A 17,866-nucleotide genomic window follows, 5' to 3' on the forward strand; every position below is an offset into this window, starting at 1 on the left:
TATTCATGGTGGGGAAATACACTCCTTAGTCCTTACAAGTAATATTATTTAATCTGTCAATATACTAAGCCAAGAAATGAACTCGTTAGGTAAAGGTAATAATTGTGTTGAGTAGCGAGTGTGCGTAAAACCATAGAGTAATATTAACCAGTGTTTAAGTCAGGTATTGGAATAAATATTGTGTTCTCTGCACTTTTATCTATCCGTCTGGCTGGCGGTGTGAGGAAGTGCTGACAGTATGTCTGGACCGGATGTTATTAGTCTATCAGCCAACGTTTTAAGTCAGATACTAAATCGAGTCAATATTTCGTGGCCTGGACTTCATATGTGAGTGTAGACGTTTTGTGGCAGTGTGGATGAGGGGGTGTTGACGATGAACTTTCCTAGCTGGTATTAGTACTTTAGTATGAAATTTTTAAAGTTAGAAATTAATGTGAATATTTGGTTGTGTGTAATTGTAATATGTACCAGAGTGTTGAGGAGCATGTGGCGGCGTGAGGGAGGAAGACGCCGCCTGGGCGCTGACAGTATGGGCGGAGCGGAGGTTAAGTCACTTATTGCACTACTTCCCGTCGTACGGAGGGAGTTAAGTGCTTGACCTTGTAACCACATTTTATTATCTTCACTAAACGGTCATCACGTCGATTCTAATAACCATTAAATGCTTGATATTGCCAATTATTGTAATATTAACCCGTTTTACGACATTATTATCCTCATTACATTCCTTCTTCAATACTTATAGAAATTATTCTCCATCATACAGTATGTAAACCTTTTTATACTTCCGTAGTTTTTAATTATCCATCATTGGAGGTCACCGTGTGTACACAGGGGGCGTCTGTGTGGTGACCCAGTGAGCGAGGGTGTGGGGAGCTGGTACTGCTGCCACCACCACCACCATTACTACTGCTACCACTACCACCAATACTACCATCACCACCACCACCCTAGGTAACCACAACTACCAGTAACACCACCACAATCGCCCCAGGTAACTACCACTACTACAACTACCACCACCCCAGGTAACCACCACCCCAGGCATCACCACCTCAGGTAACTACCACTACCAGCATCACCACCTTCCCAGGTAACCACCATTACTACCACCACCACTTTCCCAGGTAACCACCACTACTACCACCATCACCACTTTCCCAGGCAACCACCACTACCTCAGGTAACCACCACCATCCTAGGCAACCACAACCAATACTCCAGGTAACCACTACCCTAAGTAACCACAACCACACCAGTTAACCAGCACCACCACCACCACCACCACTCCAGGTAACCACAACCACACCAGGTAACCACCATCACCACTCCAGGTAACCACCAGTACCAGTACCACCACTACCCCAGGTAACCACCCTCTCAGCGCTCCATCTGTCTCCCTCGCCCTGGGAACTTGTTTTAGATTCAGCGTATCACCTCCCGCCACTAACCATCATTGTCCTCTATCACTTAAGCATTATTAAATTTCTATGAATTACTGGATGGTGATCTGAGTCGTGCGTAACGTAATGATGAGTGAAATTTGGCAATAGACGATGACAAAGAGGATGGAGGTTGAGTGATGGCGTTAGAAGGCTGCACCTGAGAGAGTTGCCAGGTGTTGCGGGAGGTTGTGGCGGCACCTCACCACCACACCTGCCCTCCCTGGCCCTCCTTCTCCTCCTCCTCCCTCCCTCCATCCCTCTCACACTCTCTCCCTGTCTCTCTCACTCACTGTCTTAAAATATGTATTTATTCCAGGTTACTCAATTCTAACAGGTGTAGTAAGTCGACATTAAAACCAATATATAAGCAGAACCTGTAAGAATAACGTAGTCGGTGTGTGTTTAAGGCCTGAATATTCTCAGCATAAACCAAACAGGTGTATGATAACAGTGAGACATTACCTTGATAAATGTCTACACAAGTATGAATTAAATCCCACGGGTCGAGTGCATGGGATGTGAGAGACGTCCTTGGTCTTCTTTACATCATCAATCACATTTGAATAATAAATCCCCTACCAAAATCGCGCTCAACATACACAAAAGAGGCAAAAAAAATGGCAGTACATCAAAGTGGCGTAGCTGGGAGTGACGGATATTATACCCGGGCTGGGACGACAAGCGGCTCGCCTAACTGGCCATCGATCACAGTCCACCAATCAACCTGTCCACACCACAGCGGCTCTCGACAATCTTGTACAATTGTTTGACGCCACGTCCTGTTAAAATCAGCACTTGTCTCTCATTGGCAACACGGTAATGTCTCGGTCGGCTGTTGGGTGGTGGAGGAAGGGAGGGTACCAAGGTGGGTGGGGAGGGAAGGAAGGGGAATTTGTTGAGGTGGAGAGGGAAGGAAGGAAGGAACCAAGAGAAAGGGGAAACGAAAGTACAAAGAAAAGGAGGAAACGAAGGTTACTAAAAAGGAGGGAACAAATATACCAAGTTGTGGAGGGAAGGAGCAGTTGTTGAGGTGGAGAGGGATTGGACGAGGGTAACAAAGTGGAGGGGAAGAAGTAAGGGGCCAGGGTGTGGAGAACAGCAGGGCAGTAAGTGGGGTGTGGATAGAGGGAAGGAAGTAGTTGTGGTCTGGAGGGAGGGAAGAAAGGAGGAGAGGTGTGGAGGGAAGAAAGTAGGGAATTAAGGTGTAGAGAACAGTCGGACAGTATATGAGCTGTGGAGGGAGAGAGGGAACTAGGAGAGGTGTGGAAGGAGAGAGGGAGGAAAGGTGTGGAGGTAGTAGGTGAAGTGTGGAAGGAGCAAATGAGAGCTGTAGGAGAGGTGTGGAGGGCAGTGGGTGAAATGCGGAAAGAGAGGGAGCGGAGGAAGGAAGAGATGGAGCACTTGTTCCTCGAGCCGTAGCCTGGGTGTGCTTAGTCCAGTAATATCTCCTGTTCAGTTGTTTTATAATTGTATCCAGCTGATTCTTAACATTTATCAGCTGGTGGGTTTTTTCCATCTCCTTGGCAGGTGTTAGTCCGACCAAGGGCACCATTGTTCTTAACACTATCGTCATTCTTGTTGTTGTTGTTCTTCTTATTATTATTATTAATATTATTATTATTATTAGAAACTATCTGGTAAACAAATTGATAGTAATAACATTAATGACAATAATAAATATAACAAAATCAAAGGTAATAATAGGCATAATAACAATATCGGTGGAAACAATGACTATAATACTGTTAACAATAATAATAATAATAATAATAATAATAATAATAATAATAATAATAATAATAACAATAACAATAATAATAATACCAACAACAACACCCATAACAGCAACTATACAATAATGATGTAAGAGAGGAAGTAAGGTGTGGGAAGATGAGCAGAATGGCTGAGGTAAACCCGGTACATACAGATGAGTGTGTTGGGTGGAGTGTAACACCACCACACCCGCTTCTGAAAACGTATTCACGTCTTCCGGTTTAAAGTTCTGGTATTCAACTCCTTTGCTTTAAAACAGACGATCGTTTGACTAATCAATGTCAGTCTCTCGTCTCAGAAATGTGTATCAGTTATGGCCTTGACAAATATATTTTTTATTGTGGGATGGTGGCTTTTGTGGGGGGAAATTTACACGTATAAGGAAAAAGTGGTCATCATGCTTATAAAACAAGTCCACTTAACATACTCCTGGCAGTACATACACACTAATGGACAAGTGAACCAGTTAAACACTCATAAAAACACGTCACAAAAACTTGGCGGCGGCAACACCAGAGGCGGGAAAGTCAATCAGGTACTGTATATCCAGCATTAAAAGAAATAATGATATTGTAGTGTGAAACAGGTAGCACTAACTGTGTCGTTAACGTCATTATCTATAGTGAAGTATGTTATTTTCCAAGAACTCTTTTGAGGCCACTGTTAATTGTTCTAAGTCTTATTAAATTAATATAAGTGCTAATTGCCCTACGTCATTCTATTGTTAATTTTTCATCTTCATATTAAAGTAAAGTTGTAATTTTATTTTTTCTTATTAAATTTATGTTGAATGTACTGTATTATTTTATATTATCTCGTTGTTGTTGTCATCCTGGCGTCACTTCCAACTGTTACATAATTTCCTCAATTTTACGCCATCTGCAGTCAATCAGGTGTTATCTCCCAGTCACTTCCGTTCACCGCCACTCTGTTCTCTCATTTCCATTTCATTAGCTCTTTACCACCCACTCTCTGCGTCTTCCAGTCCACAGTCACTCTCCACGTTTTACACTTCAATTACTCCCTGCGACAGTCATCCTCGTGTCGGCCGCCACTCGACAGTCATTCTGCGGCGTCTCACATTCAAGTCACCTGAACTTGACCTTCCTGCATTCTGTCGTAATTTTTACTTGGTTTAGTATGCAAGGTGTCGACAAGTGAACCAGCAGAAAAAGAGGGGAAACATTCGATCTAATCGCCTCAAAAAATAATAATAATAATAAAAAAGTATCCTATGACCACCAAACCTTGTTCTTTGGTCAGAAACACATTTTCCGTTTCAAAAATGTGGCGGCGAGCAGAGGGAAAGCCTTTCTTTGGTGCGGGAAACAGTTGACTTCACTTAACAAAATAAACTCAAAAAGGGGAAACTATTTTGCTTTTCCCCTTGTAACACTTATATTAAACTTACCCCAAGACGATACTGTTAAGTTAATTTTACACATATAAAATCACCTTTGATGTCACACAGTTCCCGTTTTCTTATTTGGGGGTAACTTTTTTTGGAGGGGGATATAACGGTGTCTGACGTCAACTTAAAAATCGTAATATGGATCAACTTAGCTGGAGTTGTTCTTGAATAGCGACGTAAATAAGCTCGTCAGGTTTTAGTATTCTTTTTTGCTACGCATCTGATTTGCTCAATGGTCGTATCTCCTCATCCTTTAAGCACCATTTTTTTTCCTTTCGGTGTATAAATTCTTTCTATAGTACTTAACATTTCAGTTTCTAATTTCACTGCTGAAAAAAAGCCCTGCGGGTACTCACTAGTAGCGTCGCCATCTTTGTCGTCCTTCTTGATATCATCATCGTCTTTATCTCCTGGTTCCTTCTCGTCGTCCTCGTCGTCGGAGAGTTTAGCGTCGTCATCGTCAGTCTTGTTACGCGGCTCCCACGTCATCTTGTTCTCTTTCTTCAGCCGCCGACGTGCATTGGCGAACCACGTCGACACCTGTGACGAGAAAGGAGATAGTTGATAAAGATGGAAAAGGGTGTTGAACACTTGAACTAAAGAGACGAAGGAAAGGAAGATCAAAACTAGATAATTATGAGGAGAGAATGATGTTCAGAAATAAATAAGAATGACTAGGGGAAATGAACAATGTGGACGAAGAAAGGTTAATGGAAATTGTAATAAAGAAGGAGCATAAAAAGAAATTGAAGATGATAATCAAAAGGTTTGGTAATACACCTTATGCTAAGTCATGTAAGAGGACTCAAGATGTCTTATATTTTCCTTGTCCAAGTACTGTACTCAAAGACGACTTGAGACCTAGACCAACTGAGGGGAGGTAGTTTGAGAGTGGACTATAGGGAGGTATATGATAGCAGACAATAATGCCACTGGAACTAAAATACTGTTCATTGATGACCATATATGAGTACTGAGACTACTGACATTAGCTTGTGTCACCATTATAACGCAAGTCACCAGTACAGTGACACCATCACCACCCTCAGAAACACCGTCTCCACCTCCACCAATGTTACCACCATAATCACCAGTCTTAACAAGGAGTGTGACACGTTACCAACATGAACAGCGGCGTTATAATGTTACCATCACCATTAGCACCGGTCACCAGCAAGTGGAGCACCGTTCTTGCGTCAGTATCACCACCGGACACCATTACTGCCGGCCACTATTACCAACAATAACCATTACAATTGGTCATTAACAGAGAAACGACGTTATCTGCGGTACCATCATCACCGCCTCTAGTACCATTACCACTACCATCAACTCCACCATCACCATTAACGCCGCCACCACCACCACCTGCAGGAGGAGGAAGTCGTACCTGTGTGAGGGTCATCTTGGTGATGATGGCCAGCATGATCTTCTCTCCCTTGGTGGGGTAAGGGTTCTTCTTGTGCTCGTTCAGCCACGCCTTCAACGTCGCCGTCGATTCTCGGGTGGCGTTCTTCCTGCGGGCGGCCAGGTCATAACCGGCACCGTACCTGTGGCAGTGGAAAAAAGACAGATCATTAAACAAAATGGTCGGTGATACTGTCTGTTTTACTGTTGCATTGTATTTATTACAGCGGAGAGCGGGAGGTTAGTCACGGGGACAGCTACACAATGGCTGTCATCAAGACAGAGCATTCTAGTGTGACCGTAATCAATAGAAAAGACTTCGTATGTGACTAGAAATAACATTGAATTATGGTTGTCAGCAGGAGTGACAGCACTTGGGTATAGCTGTAAAGAGAGGAAAAGGCATTCGAGAATGACTACACAGTAGATAGAACATTTTGTTATGGAAGTTAAGAGGTGAAGAACGTCAGAGTATGATTGTAAACAGTAGGAGTGCACCCTGGAGTAGGACCTGTACACCACACCGACAGATCACAGGCGTGAAGACAGAATTCTTCACAAGGAAAATAATAAATCCTTGGACGTAATGGTGAAGATTTCTTTTTTCTGGGATGTCTGGTGACTAACTATATAAGATTTCAAGTATACAAGCAGTGGTAAGAGAGATGTGAGCAGTAGCGGACACCGGACACCACTAACACACCACCACCACACCGGAATCCAGCTAGTTGAGCGGATGTCGCAGTCACCGGAGATTATTGGCTCGTAGCTTAGCATTACAATCAATTAGATCACGGAGTAACGCTAATGAGACAAGTCACTATGGCATTAAAAATATATGTGGAACGTCTGATGGGTTAAAAAAGGCATGACTACCTATAATGCTTTTTATCTCAGTCCTTTCCCATTTATCTTTCTCTTAGTGTTCTCTTCTTTGTTTTTTACTTCTTCCTTCCACTCTTTCTTCTTTCTTCTTGTGGGCGTGGGTGAGCGAGCGCACGAGAGAATACACCGTGCAATACAATACGTCTGCCGTTTATGTAGCGTGAAACAGCCTCGGGCGGTACCCACTTTATACACCAGCCATAACAGTCGCATCAACCTAGATTATACCCTGAACAAGTGACCGCTGCTAAGTGCTCCTTCCCTGCCTTGCTTCCCTCTCTTTCTCTCTACCTCTCTTTTTCTCATTCACATACTCCTTATCTATCTGTCTATCCACATATCCTGTTCTTTCACTGACAAGTTACTTTGAATAAGATTATAAACATTTGTTCTTGTCAGAGAAGCAAAGTTGGTCGCCGTCTCCATGTGTGTGTGTGTGTGTGTGTGTGTCTTCCTCCACCCCCCCCCCCGTTTATCCTAATTTATTCCCCCCCTCCCTCTCGTCTCCTTGAGGGCGGCCACTCAGCGTGCATAATACACTACACTTCATTTATCCTTACACAATTGATCACCACAGAGGCCACTGTATGTCACAAATGTTCTCCGCCATCAAGACTCAAATACAAATATCTCCTCATTTTGGACCTAAGTGATAATTCTAACGTATTGGTGAGGATTATCTCGGGAAGGAGCGCCTCGTGGGGCCCGGCCACGTCCCCGCCTCAGCCTCGCCTCGTTAATATTCATATGAATTTGAAGGGTTTATCTCCGGGGTTTCCGGGCGGTCGCACTAATTTCTCGCGGTCGCTATTATTCTACCAATTTTCCAGTGGATCAATCAAGAACATTGGAACCCAAACTTGGCCGTTTACCGTTTTAAAAGACTGCCGCCTTCTCGCTGAGGATTACGGCTGCGCGTGTACTTGTTCCTTGAAGATGACTCACACCAACCCAAATTTTTCATCGTTGAGAGTCAAAGTAATGGCAACGTAAAAAACCCCCAGCTTAATCTAATTCGGTGTTGAATATATATATATATATATATATATATATATATATATATATATATATATATATATATATATATATATATATATATATGTGTGTGTGTGTGTGAATACAGTAATTCTGGATTACATTTTCCAGGCGGGTAACGTTGATCTCTGTCCGGACAGTTACAGAAATGATATCCCCTTCATTCGCCGAAGGAGGGTGTGGAGGTGGGGGAAAGGGGGGTTGGAGGAAGGTCCAGTGTGTGGACTCAGCCCTTGGCCCAGTCTCCCCTCGTCCATCTCCCCTCTCTCTCCTCCCCTCCTCCTCCTCCTCCTCCTCCTCCTCCTCCTCCTCCTGTGCGTCGCCTCGTTTCCTGTGAGGTCGCACAAACGATCATTCAACGAGACATATGGGGGGAACGACTGCTCCATTTGGTGGTCCCCAATACTTCCTCGAGGCACTGGCTGGAAAACCGCTGAAAATGGAAGCTGCCGTCCGGGGGACTGGAACATTGGTTGACGCTGCGGACGCTCTTGTGTGTACGTGTGTGGTTGTCTTTACTTCGCATTGTCCTTAAATCCGAGTAAAATGTATCACTGGTTGTCGTGTTTGAGGGAGAGGGGATTGGTTGGTAGTCGTGTCGTACAGCGTGAGTTGTTGTTGACGTGTGTGTGTGTGTTGTGGTGGTGAGAACGGCTGTTACTACTGAACCTACACTACACTTTACCACCTACACTACACTTAACCACCTACACTTTACTTCATCACTTTACTACACTTCATCACTTACTACACTTCCATACCACTCCATCATTTTACTACACTTCATCATCTACACCTCACTTACACTACACATCAATCTAGTTTACAGTCAAATTTCTCTAGAACTAAAGAAAGTATAAGAGTTACATACAGCACTCCAACAACTCTCTGAAAACTAGACTTATCCTCCACACCATTTGCCTCTGTCCGTTTGTTTGTTTGTCTCCGTACTTGACAGAGAGAACTATTAGGGCTTTGGATGTTCTTATTTACCTTGAATATGTCTCATGTGTAAGTCAAGGTCAGGGTTGAATATAGGTGTGTCTCTCTCTCTCTCTCTCTGTCCGTGACCCCACCAAAGTCTTCCATGGGGACGAAACGCTTTAGCCTCCTAGGAATTGCGGTCTCCTATACACCATTTCATTATAACTGATGAATATTTATTAAGTAAGATTCATGTAGTATTGTACAGTGTTGAAGAGACTCACCAGAGGGAGACTTGGCCAGCAGGTTACCACACTAAAATAATACACAGCGTTTGGCACCATCTCCAGCTGACTCACGGTAAAAATAATAATATGAGTTGTGTTTATTTCTCTGTAGCGAGACAGGCCAATCTACCATCACTACCAGCTTCTGTGTGTGCGTGTGTGTGTGTGTGTGTGTGTTATGAACATTTTTATCCTTCAACTCGAGAACGTTCTTATGAATTATTAAAGAATCGTTTCTCAGATATTATTAAACACGCCTTCCTAACCCCAGGCGTTTATAACCAAGATTTTTGAATGCAGAATTATGTTATGTTTGAGGGTTAGAGCCGTATTTACTTTTTGTATTGTTTATAATGATAGTAAGTCTCAGACATTATCATACAAACCTCCCCCGGGATCGTGTTTTTAAATCAAGTCTAAAAATATGTTTGAATTCAGATAATAAACTTCACAATTTGTCGTATTCTCATTCATTAATTTTGTTGTAATGGCGAGTGTAGAGCCGTAACTGAAGAAAATAAAGGGATGGAGAAAAGACGATAAGTGATACAAGATGAAGAAGAAAGTTTACACTATTCCTCATACTTTCGTAAGAAGAAGAAAAACAAGTAGAAAAAGAATAGTTTACATTACCCTACATATTTTCGTAAACCCGTTCACCCTACCCACCTTTATTTATTCCCACACAACACACTGCCGTAACTACCCGCCACCACCCTACCCGGACAGCGTTACACCTATATTCCACAAATTGTACATTAGTTATGGTAATTAGGGCAGTAGAGGGTAATCATCAGTAAGTGCCAGGTACTATGTTAGGGTAACCCGAAGTACACTACACAATGGCGTTCCAGGTACCACGAGTTTGTTCTGAGATTTTTTTTTTTTTTTTTACTCTACAGTAGAATGCAGAGGCCGAGTGGATACAACACTCCCAGTCCACCTAGCTGGAAATGGTGAGCATTATATTTCACCATCATCCGCACCATCTTTTTGTGTCACTATCACAATATCTAGCGGTTCACCATCATCCACACTATCGAGCCTTCATTATCACTTATATATCTGTCACCATCATCCACACCATCGATCCTCACTATCACTTACAATATCTAGCAATCACCATCATCCACAGTACCCGTCCTCCACTATCACCCACAGTAACCAACTCTCACTATCCACATATTACTCCTCCCTCACCATAAAATATTCACCATCTAACGCTGTTACTAGGATCGCTGCGTTTCTTTTATTAATAATCTTTATTCAGAAAACTCCGTTCGTCAGGAAAAAGGGAGAGGAGAGGGTGAGGTGGAAAGGGAGGAAAGAGTGTGAGGTGGAAGGGGGGGAGAGAGTGAGGTGGAAGGGGAGGGGTAAGGGTGAGGTGGAAGGGGAGAGGAGAGGGTGAGGTGGAAGGGAGAGAGACGAGAAGAGGATGAAAGTTCTGAGGAAGAGAAGGCAGGAAAGAAGAGTAGAATATGAGAGGTGAATCTCCCTCATTCTGTTCTTCCTCTCCCTTCTTCCACAAGTCCCTTCCTCCTACATTCTTTCTCTGTATTCTCCCTCTTTCCTTTCTTTGCATTATCTCTTCCTTCCTCCTCTCCACTCTTCCTACCTTCCTCCTTCCCTCCTTTACACCCTACGTCTCTTTCCACCTGGCCCTCTGTCTCTCTCCCTCACCCTCTCCGTTCCTCTCCCCCCCCCCTCCTGTCTCTCTCCCTCCCTCCCTCCTCCTTCTCTCTCTCTCCCTTCCTCACCCTCCGTCTCCCCCTCCTCTGCCTCTCTTCCTTCCTCACCCTCCGTCTCTCCCTCCCTCACCATCTCCCCCTCCTCTGTCTCTCCCTCCCTCACCCTCTCCCCCCCCCCTTCATAACCCAGGGAAACAAGTCCATTCGTATCTGACTTGGTAATGGGGAAAGTTGGGTGAAATTTTCTGAATTATCACTCGTTCCGAACAGAGTGTCACAGTTAACCTCATCCTGGGCTCCTCTCACCGCCCTCCACACTGCACACCTCGCTAAAACATTGCCCTTAACCCCGTGTTTCCTTAATTCGTACTGCCGGGGTTCAATCTTCGCCTTTCCGTCGGCTTCCCTTCGGATTAGCCAAGTTTTGTAGGTAGGTCAGGCAGCGGTGGATGTAAAGGGGCCAGAGTTATCACCGCTTAAAACCGATCGCAGCAATTTGGGAAAAAATCGAAGGCGAATGAAATTATGAGGGAAGCTTTAATTCATCTGTTTTCATTCATTATATATCAGCCCAGTGGAGGAAAAATGAAGGCCCAAGTTTGTAAGTAAGGAGTTTTGGTCAAAGTTTTTTAATGTCTAATCATAATTCAAGAAGGATTTTTCATTAGGAACTAAGGAAAACTTCATCAAAGATTTATAACCCAAGTTTTAATTCCTTTTGCATTAAATGTTTTTAATTCCAACTGATGCTTTTTCCATGTGACGCCCTGAAAGACAAAACTTTAAACTTTGAATTTATTTTGCGCTCAACGCCGGGTAATTATGCATTATATTCCTCGTTGGCCTGGCAGCTATTCAGAGGTCTTAAACCCAGGGCTTCTCCTCCCCAAGTTTTGTGTGAGCGAGGAACTGACTTAAGGCACTACGACCAAACTATTTTTTATGGCATTTTTTTCCTTTCTTCAGCTGGTAGTATAATCTTTTGTTTATCTGTGATTATATATTCAGGGTATCGATGGCGGGGTTTAGTATTGTAGTACTGTATATATATATATATATATATATATATATATATATATATATATATATATATATATATATATATATATATATATATACATATATATACTGTGTATTTGACCCCCCCCACACACACACACACACTATATTTGTTAAAAATGGGGATGTACAGTCAAACATTCGATGCTGATATTCCTAGCGTATGTATGTATGTGTAGACCATGTATATATATCGTGTGTTAATATTCGTTGTGAGTGGTGTGTCTTCTATGTACATTTGTATTTGTACGTGTGTATTTGTGTTGTGTGCATGTGTGTACTGCTTTAATATTGTTACACAGTCCATTTGCAAGTTCAGCGGAGAGAGAGAGAGAGAGCACGACAAAATATCCCACATTTCCCGCTCTATGTTCCCTGATATATATCTATCTATCTATTTATCTATCTATATATCTATCTATCTATTTATCTATCTATCTATATACAGGAAAATCCGAGAAGGGAGCGTGTGTAAGGCAGGAGGCAATAACCTCACCCTAATAGCCCCGTGTGTCAGTTACTTCCATAGAAACAATAATTGTCACATTTACCCAGAACACAGGAGGCGGTTGTAATTGGGGTGGGGTGAGCGATGGTGGTAGTGGTGGTAGTTACTTGGGGGATGGTGGTGGATGGTAGTGATTGAGGGGTGGTGGTTGTGGTAAGGAAGGGTGGTGGATGGTGGACTGAGTTGGTGAAATTGTTGGTGATGGTGAAGGGAGTGGTGAGTAGAGGGTAATGTTGGTGAAAGGCAGGTGCTCAGGGTGGTGGAGATGATGGTGATGGTGGTAGAGGAGGAGGATGGTGATTGTGGTGGAGGGTGATGGTGATAATAATGGTGGAGGGTGATGGTGATAATAATGGTGGAGGGTGATGGTGATAATAATGGTGGAGGGTGATGGTGATAATAATGGTGGAGGGTGATGGTGATAATAATGGTGGAGGGTGATGGTGATAATAATGGTGGAGGGTGATGGTGATAATAATGGTGGAGGTGATGGTGATAATAATGGTGGAGGGTGATGGTGATAATAATGGTGGAGGGTGATGGTGATAATAATGGTGAGGGTGATGGTGATAATAATGATGGAGGTGATGGTGATAATAATGGTGGAGGGTGATGGTGATAATAATGGTGGAGGTGATGGTGATAATAATGGTGGAGATGGATGGATAATAATGGTGGAGGGTGATGGTGATAATAATGGTGGAGGGTGATGGTGATAATAATGGTGGAGGGTGACAGTGATAATAATGGTGGAGGGTGATGGTGATAATAATGGTGGAGGGTGATGGTGATAATAATGGTGGAGGGTGATGGTGATAATAATGGTGGAGGGTGATGGTGATAATGGTTGGCGAAGGAGGAGGGTGATGGTGATTATGGTGGTGGAGGAGGTGGAGAACGGTGACAGTAGTAATGGTAGTGGTGGAGAGTGACGCTGGTAATGGTGGTAGTTGTGGTAATTGAGAGGCAGAGAGGTGATGATGGGTGTTGGTAGTTGGAGAAAGATGAACTAGTTGTAGTAGAGGGGAGAAGAAGAAGAAGAACAGGAGGAAGAAGAACAGGAGGAAGAGGAGGAGGAAGAGGAAGAGGTCTTTGAAACTCATACAAACTAAATAAAACAAAATCAGCTTTAGATTATTAGTGTGGTGGTAAAACTTAATATTAGGACGCGGGAGAGAATTGTACGTGATTCGCTCCAGTTGCTGACACACGCAATCCAGTGGTAATAACGAGACAGAAAGACGGTCGTGAATAAAGAGACGGTCGTTCGTGACTAAAGAGACGGTCGTAAATAAAAAGACAGCGTATAGAGAGAGGAACTAACACCCATCCCGAGAGATATCAAGTAAGATGAAATTAGTCGAAGAGATAGTTGATAAAAACCATGATAGTCGCCCCACAGTACACTAGAGCCAGGTAAGGGAGGAAATGATAGTCGCCCCACAGTACACTAGAGCCAGGTAGGGGAGGAAATGATAGTCGCCCCACAGTACACTAGAGCCAGGTAGGGGAGGAAATGATAGTCGCCCCACAGTGGAGGTAGGGGAGGAAATGATAGGTCGCCCCACAGTACACTAGAGCCAGGTAGGGGAGGAAATGATAGTCGCCCCACAGCACACTACACCAGGTAGGAGGAATGATAGAGTAGGGGAGGAAATGATAGTCGCCCCACAGTACACTAGAGCCAGGTAAGGGAGGAAATGATAGTCGCCCCACAGTACACTAGAGCCAGGTAGGGGAGGAAATGATAGTCGCCCCACAGTACACTAGAGCCAGGTAGGGGAGGAAATGATAGTCGCCCCACAGTACACTAGAGCCAGGTAGGGGAGGAAATCACCCCACAGTACACTACAAAAAAGGGGGGAGGAGAGAGAGAGAGCGGGAGTTATGTGGTGCCGTTGTTGTTGTAGCACTAATGATGGTGTTTTGTGATGGTGTAGCAGGTGTGTTATGGTAATGTTGAGGTGCTATGGTGTGGCGGTGACACGGTTGTAGGGTCCCCGAGCAGCTACACACACACACATACACACACACATGGTAGTGGCCGTGTGTACGTGGTCTCCCGGCCGGCACGACCGACCGAGTCTCGTGTGCGTGTTTTTTTATTGCGACGTTTAGTTTAGTTAGTGGTCCGCATATTCATGAGTCCTGTATTCCGTTAACTTGTCATCAATTATCCGAATGCTCATTTTTCTTTAACCGAACCGTGTTACCAATTACTCAATTTATTCATTTTGTGGTCATGTAATTAATGTTTCGAGGATTTTATCTTATCGATTTGTTTATGTCAGGTTGTCCGTAATTTTAGATATTTTTAATGTTTAATTACAGATGTTTAGATTTTAACTCATCAATTACCGATTTTTCACATTTATTCTCATCATCTTTCAGTTAAATTATTGATAGTTGTCAATTTCTTTATTTTTTTAAATAATTATTCAATCAAGTATTTTATTTGTGCTGTCAGCTTGTTATCGATCATTGATTTGTTCATTTTCTTCGGTTCCATTAAACTCACATTACACCAAGTAATATGTTCATGTTCTAGTGTTTTCAAAGTGCCCAAACACGTACCAACTTTTCAGGATCGTGTGTTGTCCCATTGATGAGCGAGGACTTATGTGTGTGTTAGGTGGCGCTAGTGTGCACTTGTCACTCTGGTCAATATTCTACTTACTTATTTAAGTGGCTGGTCAACATATAACCCAAACTGACATTGAATTAGCTATAAAAGCGTCTTTGTGATTATATATATATATATATATATATATATATATATATATATATATATATATATATATAATTAATTTTACATTACCTGTACTGTACTTCAATAAAAGCCAAACGGACATACAACATAAATTACTCTAGGCTGGCAATTTAGATTTAATGTCATTATACAAATGGAATCTCTGTAATCTACCATGTCTCCCTCTTAGCAATTTATTAAAAAAGCTTTGTGTGGTGTGCCCGTGTGGAGGTGCTCGCTCCGCCACAACAATGGACTGCCCATAATATGCAAGGGGGAGGGGGGAGGCGCTGACACGGACCACACCACACCAGTCTTAACTAAAACTTCACTATAGTTCTACCTGTGTCAGTTCAATTCACTGATAAAATTGACGTCGATAAGACACGGTATAATTATGAGGAAATTCAAGATAATGATGATTATAAGATTAAGAAGAATTCTAAAAGTAGTATACACTGTAATAATAATAATAATAATAATAATTCTCTCATTCGGTAACGTTGGTAAAATAACGAAAGAAATAATAATTTTCCAAGTTATGTTAATGTTTTAAGAAACACATTGTAATGATAAAAAATTTATTATGAATATACATTATTTAGAATAGAAAAAATATTACTACTACCTACTAACAATAATGACGATAACAAAATAATAACAAAAGCGCTAATAATAGTAGAAGTAGAACTCAAATAAAACAGTTTTTACGGCATTCTGAAGAAAATTATTCAGATAACTCATCTAATCTTCATTACTCTTCAGCGTGTTTTATAAATTATTCCGTCAATGTGGCCAAGCAGTCCAGCCGTCTTCATACACGGGTGCTGCGGGGAGGGGGGGGTAAAATAAAAGAACGTTATACATTGATATTGTGACCTGGTACGTATTACACCTGGTGGGGTGTGACCTCATGGTTGTGATGGTGAGGGTCGTGGTGGTAATGATAATTGAAAAAAAAGTAATATTAATGACGAAATAATTCTAATCGTAATATTAATGATCATGATGATAATTACAGTATTATAAAAGAAGACAAATTTCAGTCGTCAAACATAACATCCGAATACCTAAGAAATTTAACCAATAGATGCACACATTTTCAGGCTGACATCAAACAGTCTCCTCGGTATAAACAACGTAAACAGTTTGTCTACATCAGAAGTAAACACGTAAATATATTGAGGTATAAAATAGATATCGATTCATAAACTGCCCCCTCCCCCCCATCATGTAAATATTTGTCCTCAGTCAAACATACAGTAAGTTGTTTGAACGTTTTATTTCATGTATTTTAAAGAGTTCATTAGTGTACAGTAGACCAGAGCTGACAATGGCCTACATATGTGTAGCCAACATTACCTTCACAAAGTCTTCATATTAATATTGTTTAAATTTCGTAATATGGTCCTTGATAGTATCAGCTATAATTTGACATGTTGTTCATTAAAAGTCCGTTTCGTAATATCGATTGTGGGGGAAATGTATACGACTTTTTAAATTAATTTGATTTTTTGTGAATATTAGATCGAAAATTTTAGATTAATCAAATTCAGAATAGTTTGAGACTTGTGAACAATATCGTTTCAATAAATTATTTTAAAGCAATTGCAGTGTAGAAATTTGAAAAGGTAAATTATATATATTTTAGGAGGAAGATATATACTGTATAACAAAATACTAATTTTATGCTTCGGAGTATTTAACGAAAATAAATCAATTAGGAAACAGTGCAATTTTTTTGGGGGGGAGGGGGGAATATTACAGGACAGTATTTTTTTTTAGTTTCTGAGGAAAATTACATGATTAAAAACCCATGAGTTAATCCTTGGACAAAAAAAATAAATGAAATAAATAAAAAAACCAAAAAAACAAAAAAAACATTCCGTAGCTCAATATCTTTTAACTTTTGAGAAATTTACAAAACGAATTATTCAAAACATATACTTTCTTGTATAAATCTTAAGAATACAAAAACACAACAATCTCATAGTATTTCTCAATTAGCCATTGACATCGAAGGCGGAACAGTATAATATAATACTGCACGTTATTTCCTTCCACGAGGGCCAGAAGATGTGGTAATTTGCCTCGTTGGTGCCGGTAACTACCACACTAGCGCAAATTACCTCAGGCACAGCCGCTCTCTTTCAGATGATACTTAGATTAATTTTTTTCTTATTTTCATAATAATTACAATATTAATGATGATTATAAAATTATGATGATGACGATACTACTATTACTACTACTACTACTACTACTACTACTACTACTACTACTAGTAATAATAATAATAATAACAGTACAAAGCAATTAAAATAATAGTATTAGTAATGCCATTATTAATGATAAACTAGGAACAAAATAATAGTAATAATGATAATAATAATATTTAGTGCTGATAACAATAATAATAGTAAAAGATAAATTATAATAAATTATACATGTTGAGTATTAGTTTTCCTTACCAGGTAAATAAGGAGATAAATCCCGTATTTCTCTTTAGACTAATGATATAAATCCTAGTGTTTCCTCCAAATATACTCTATAAAATCCCCTTCTGCTAGCGTACGTATAGCCTAAAAATCCCGTTCTGTCTCTCTTAAATGGCTGTATAAATCCCTGTTTCTCCCTCTGAAGTTAGAATACAGTATCTGTATTTCCAAGTCTGGTATTTTCCAGTAATATCAAG

General features: G+C 41.3%; 1 protein-coding gene across 2 annotated transcripts in view; it reads right to left on the reverse strand.

Moving 5' to 3' along the window:
* LOC121871899 (homeobox protein caupolican-like) overlaps window positions 1–17,866 on the reverse strand; it is a 170,662-nt gene that overhangs the window by 64,756 nt on the left and 88,040 nt on the right. For both annotated transcript variants that reach the window (XM_042374494.1, XM_042374493.1), the window contains exons 4-5: window positions 6,020–6,179; window positions 4,986–5,169 (exon numbers count right to left, since the gene is read on the reverse strand). In XM_042374494.1, coding sequence (XP_042230428.1) covers window positions 4,986–5,169; window positions 6,020–6,179 — 344 coding nt within the window. The remainder of the gene's footprint in view (window positions 1–4,985; window positions 5,170–6,019; window positions 6,180–17,866) is intronic.

This window comes from Homarus americanus, unplaced genomic scaffold, assembly GCF_018991925.1.
Source record: "Homarus americanus isolate GMGI-L3 unplaced genomic scaffold, GMGI_Hamer_2.0 scaffold34345, whole genome shotgun sequence".
NCBI classification, from domain to species: domain Eukaryota; kingdom Metazoa; phylum Arthropoda; class Malacostraca; order Decapoda; family Nephropidae; genus Homarus; species Homarus americanus.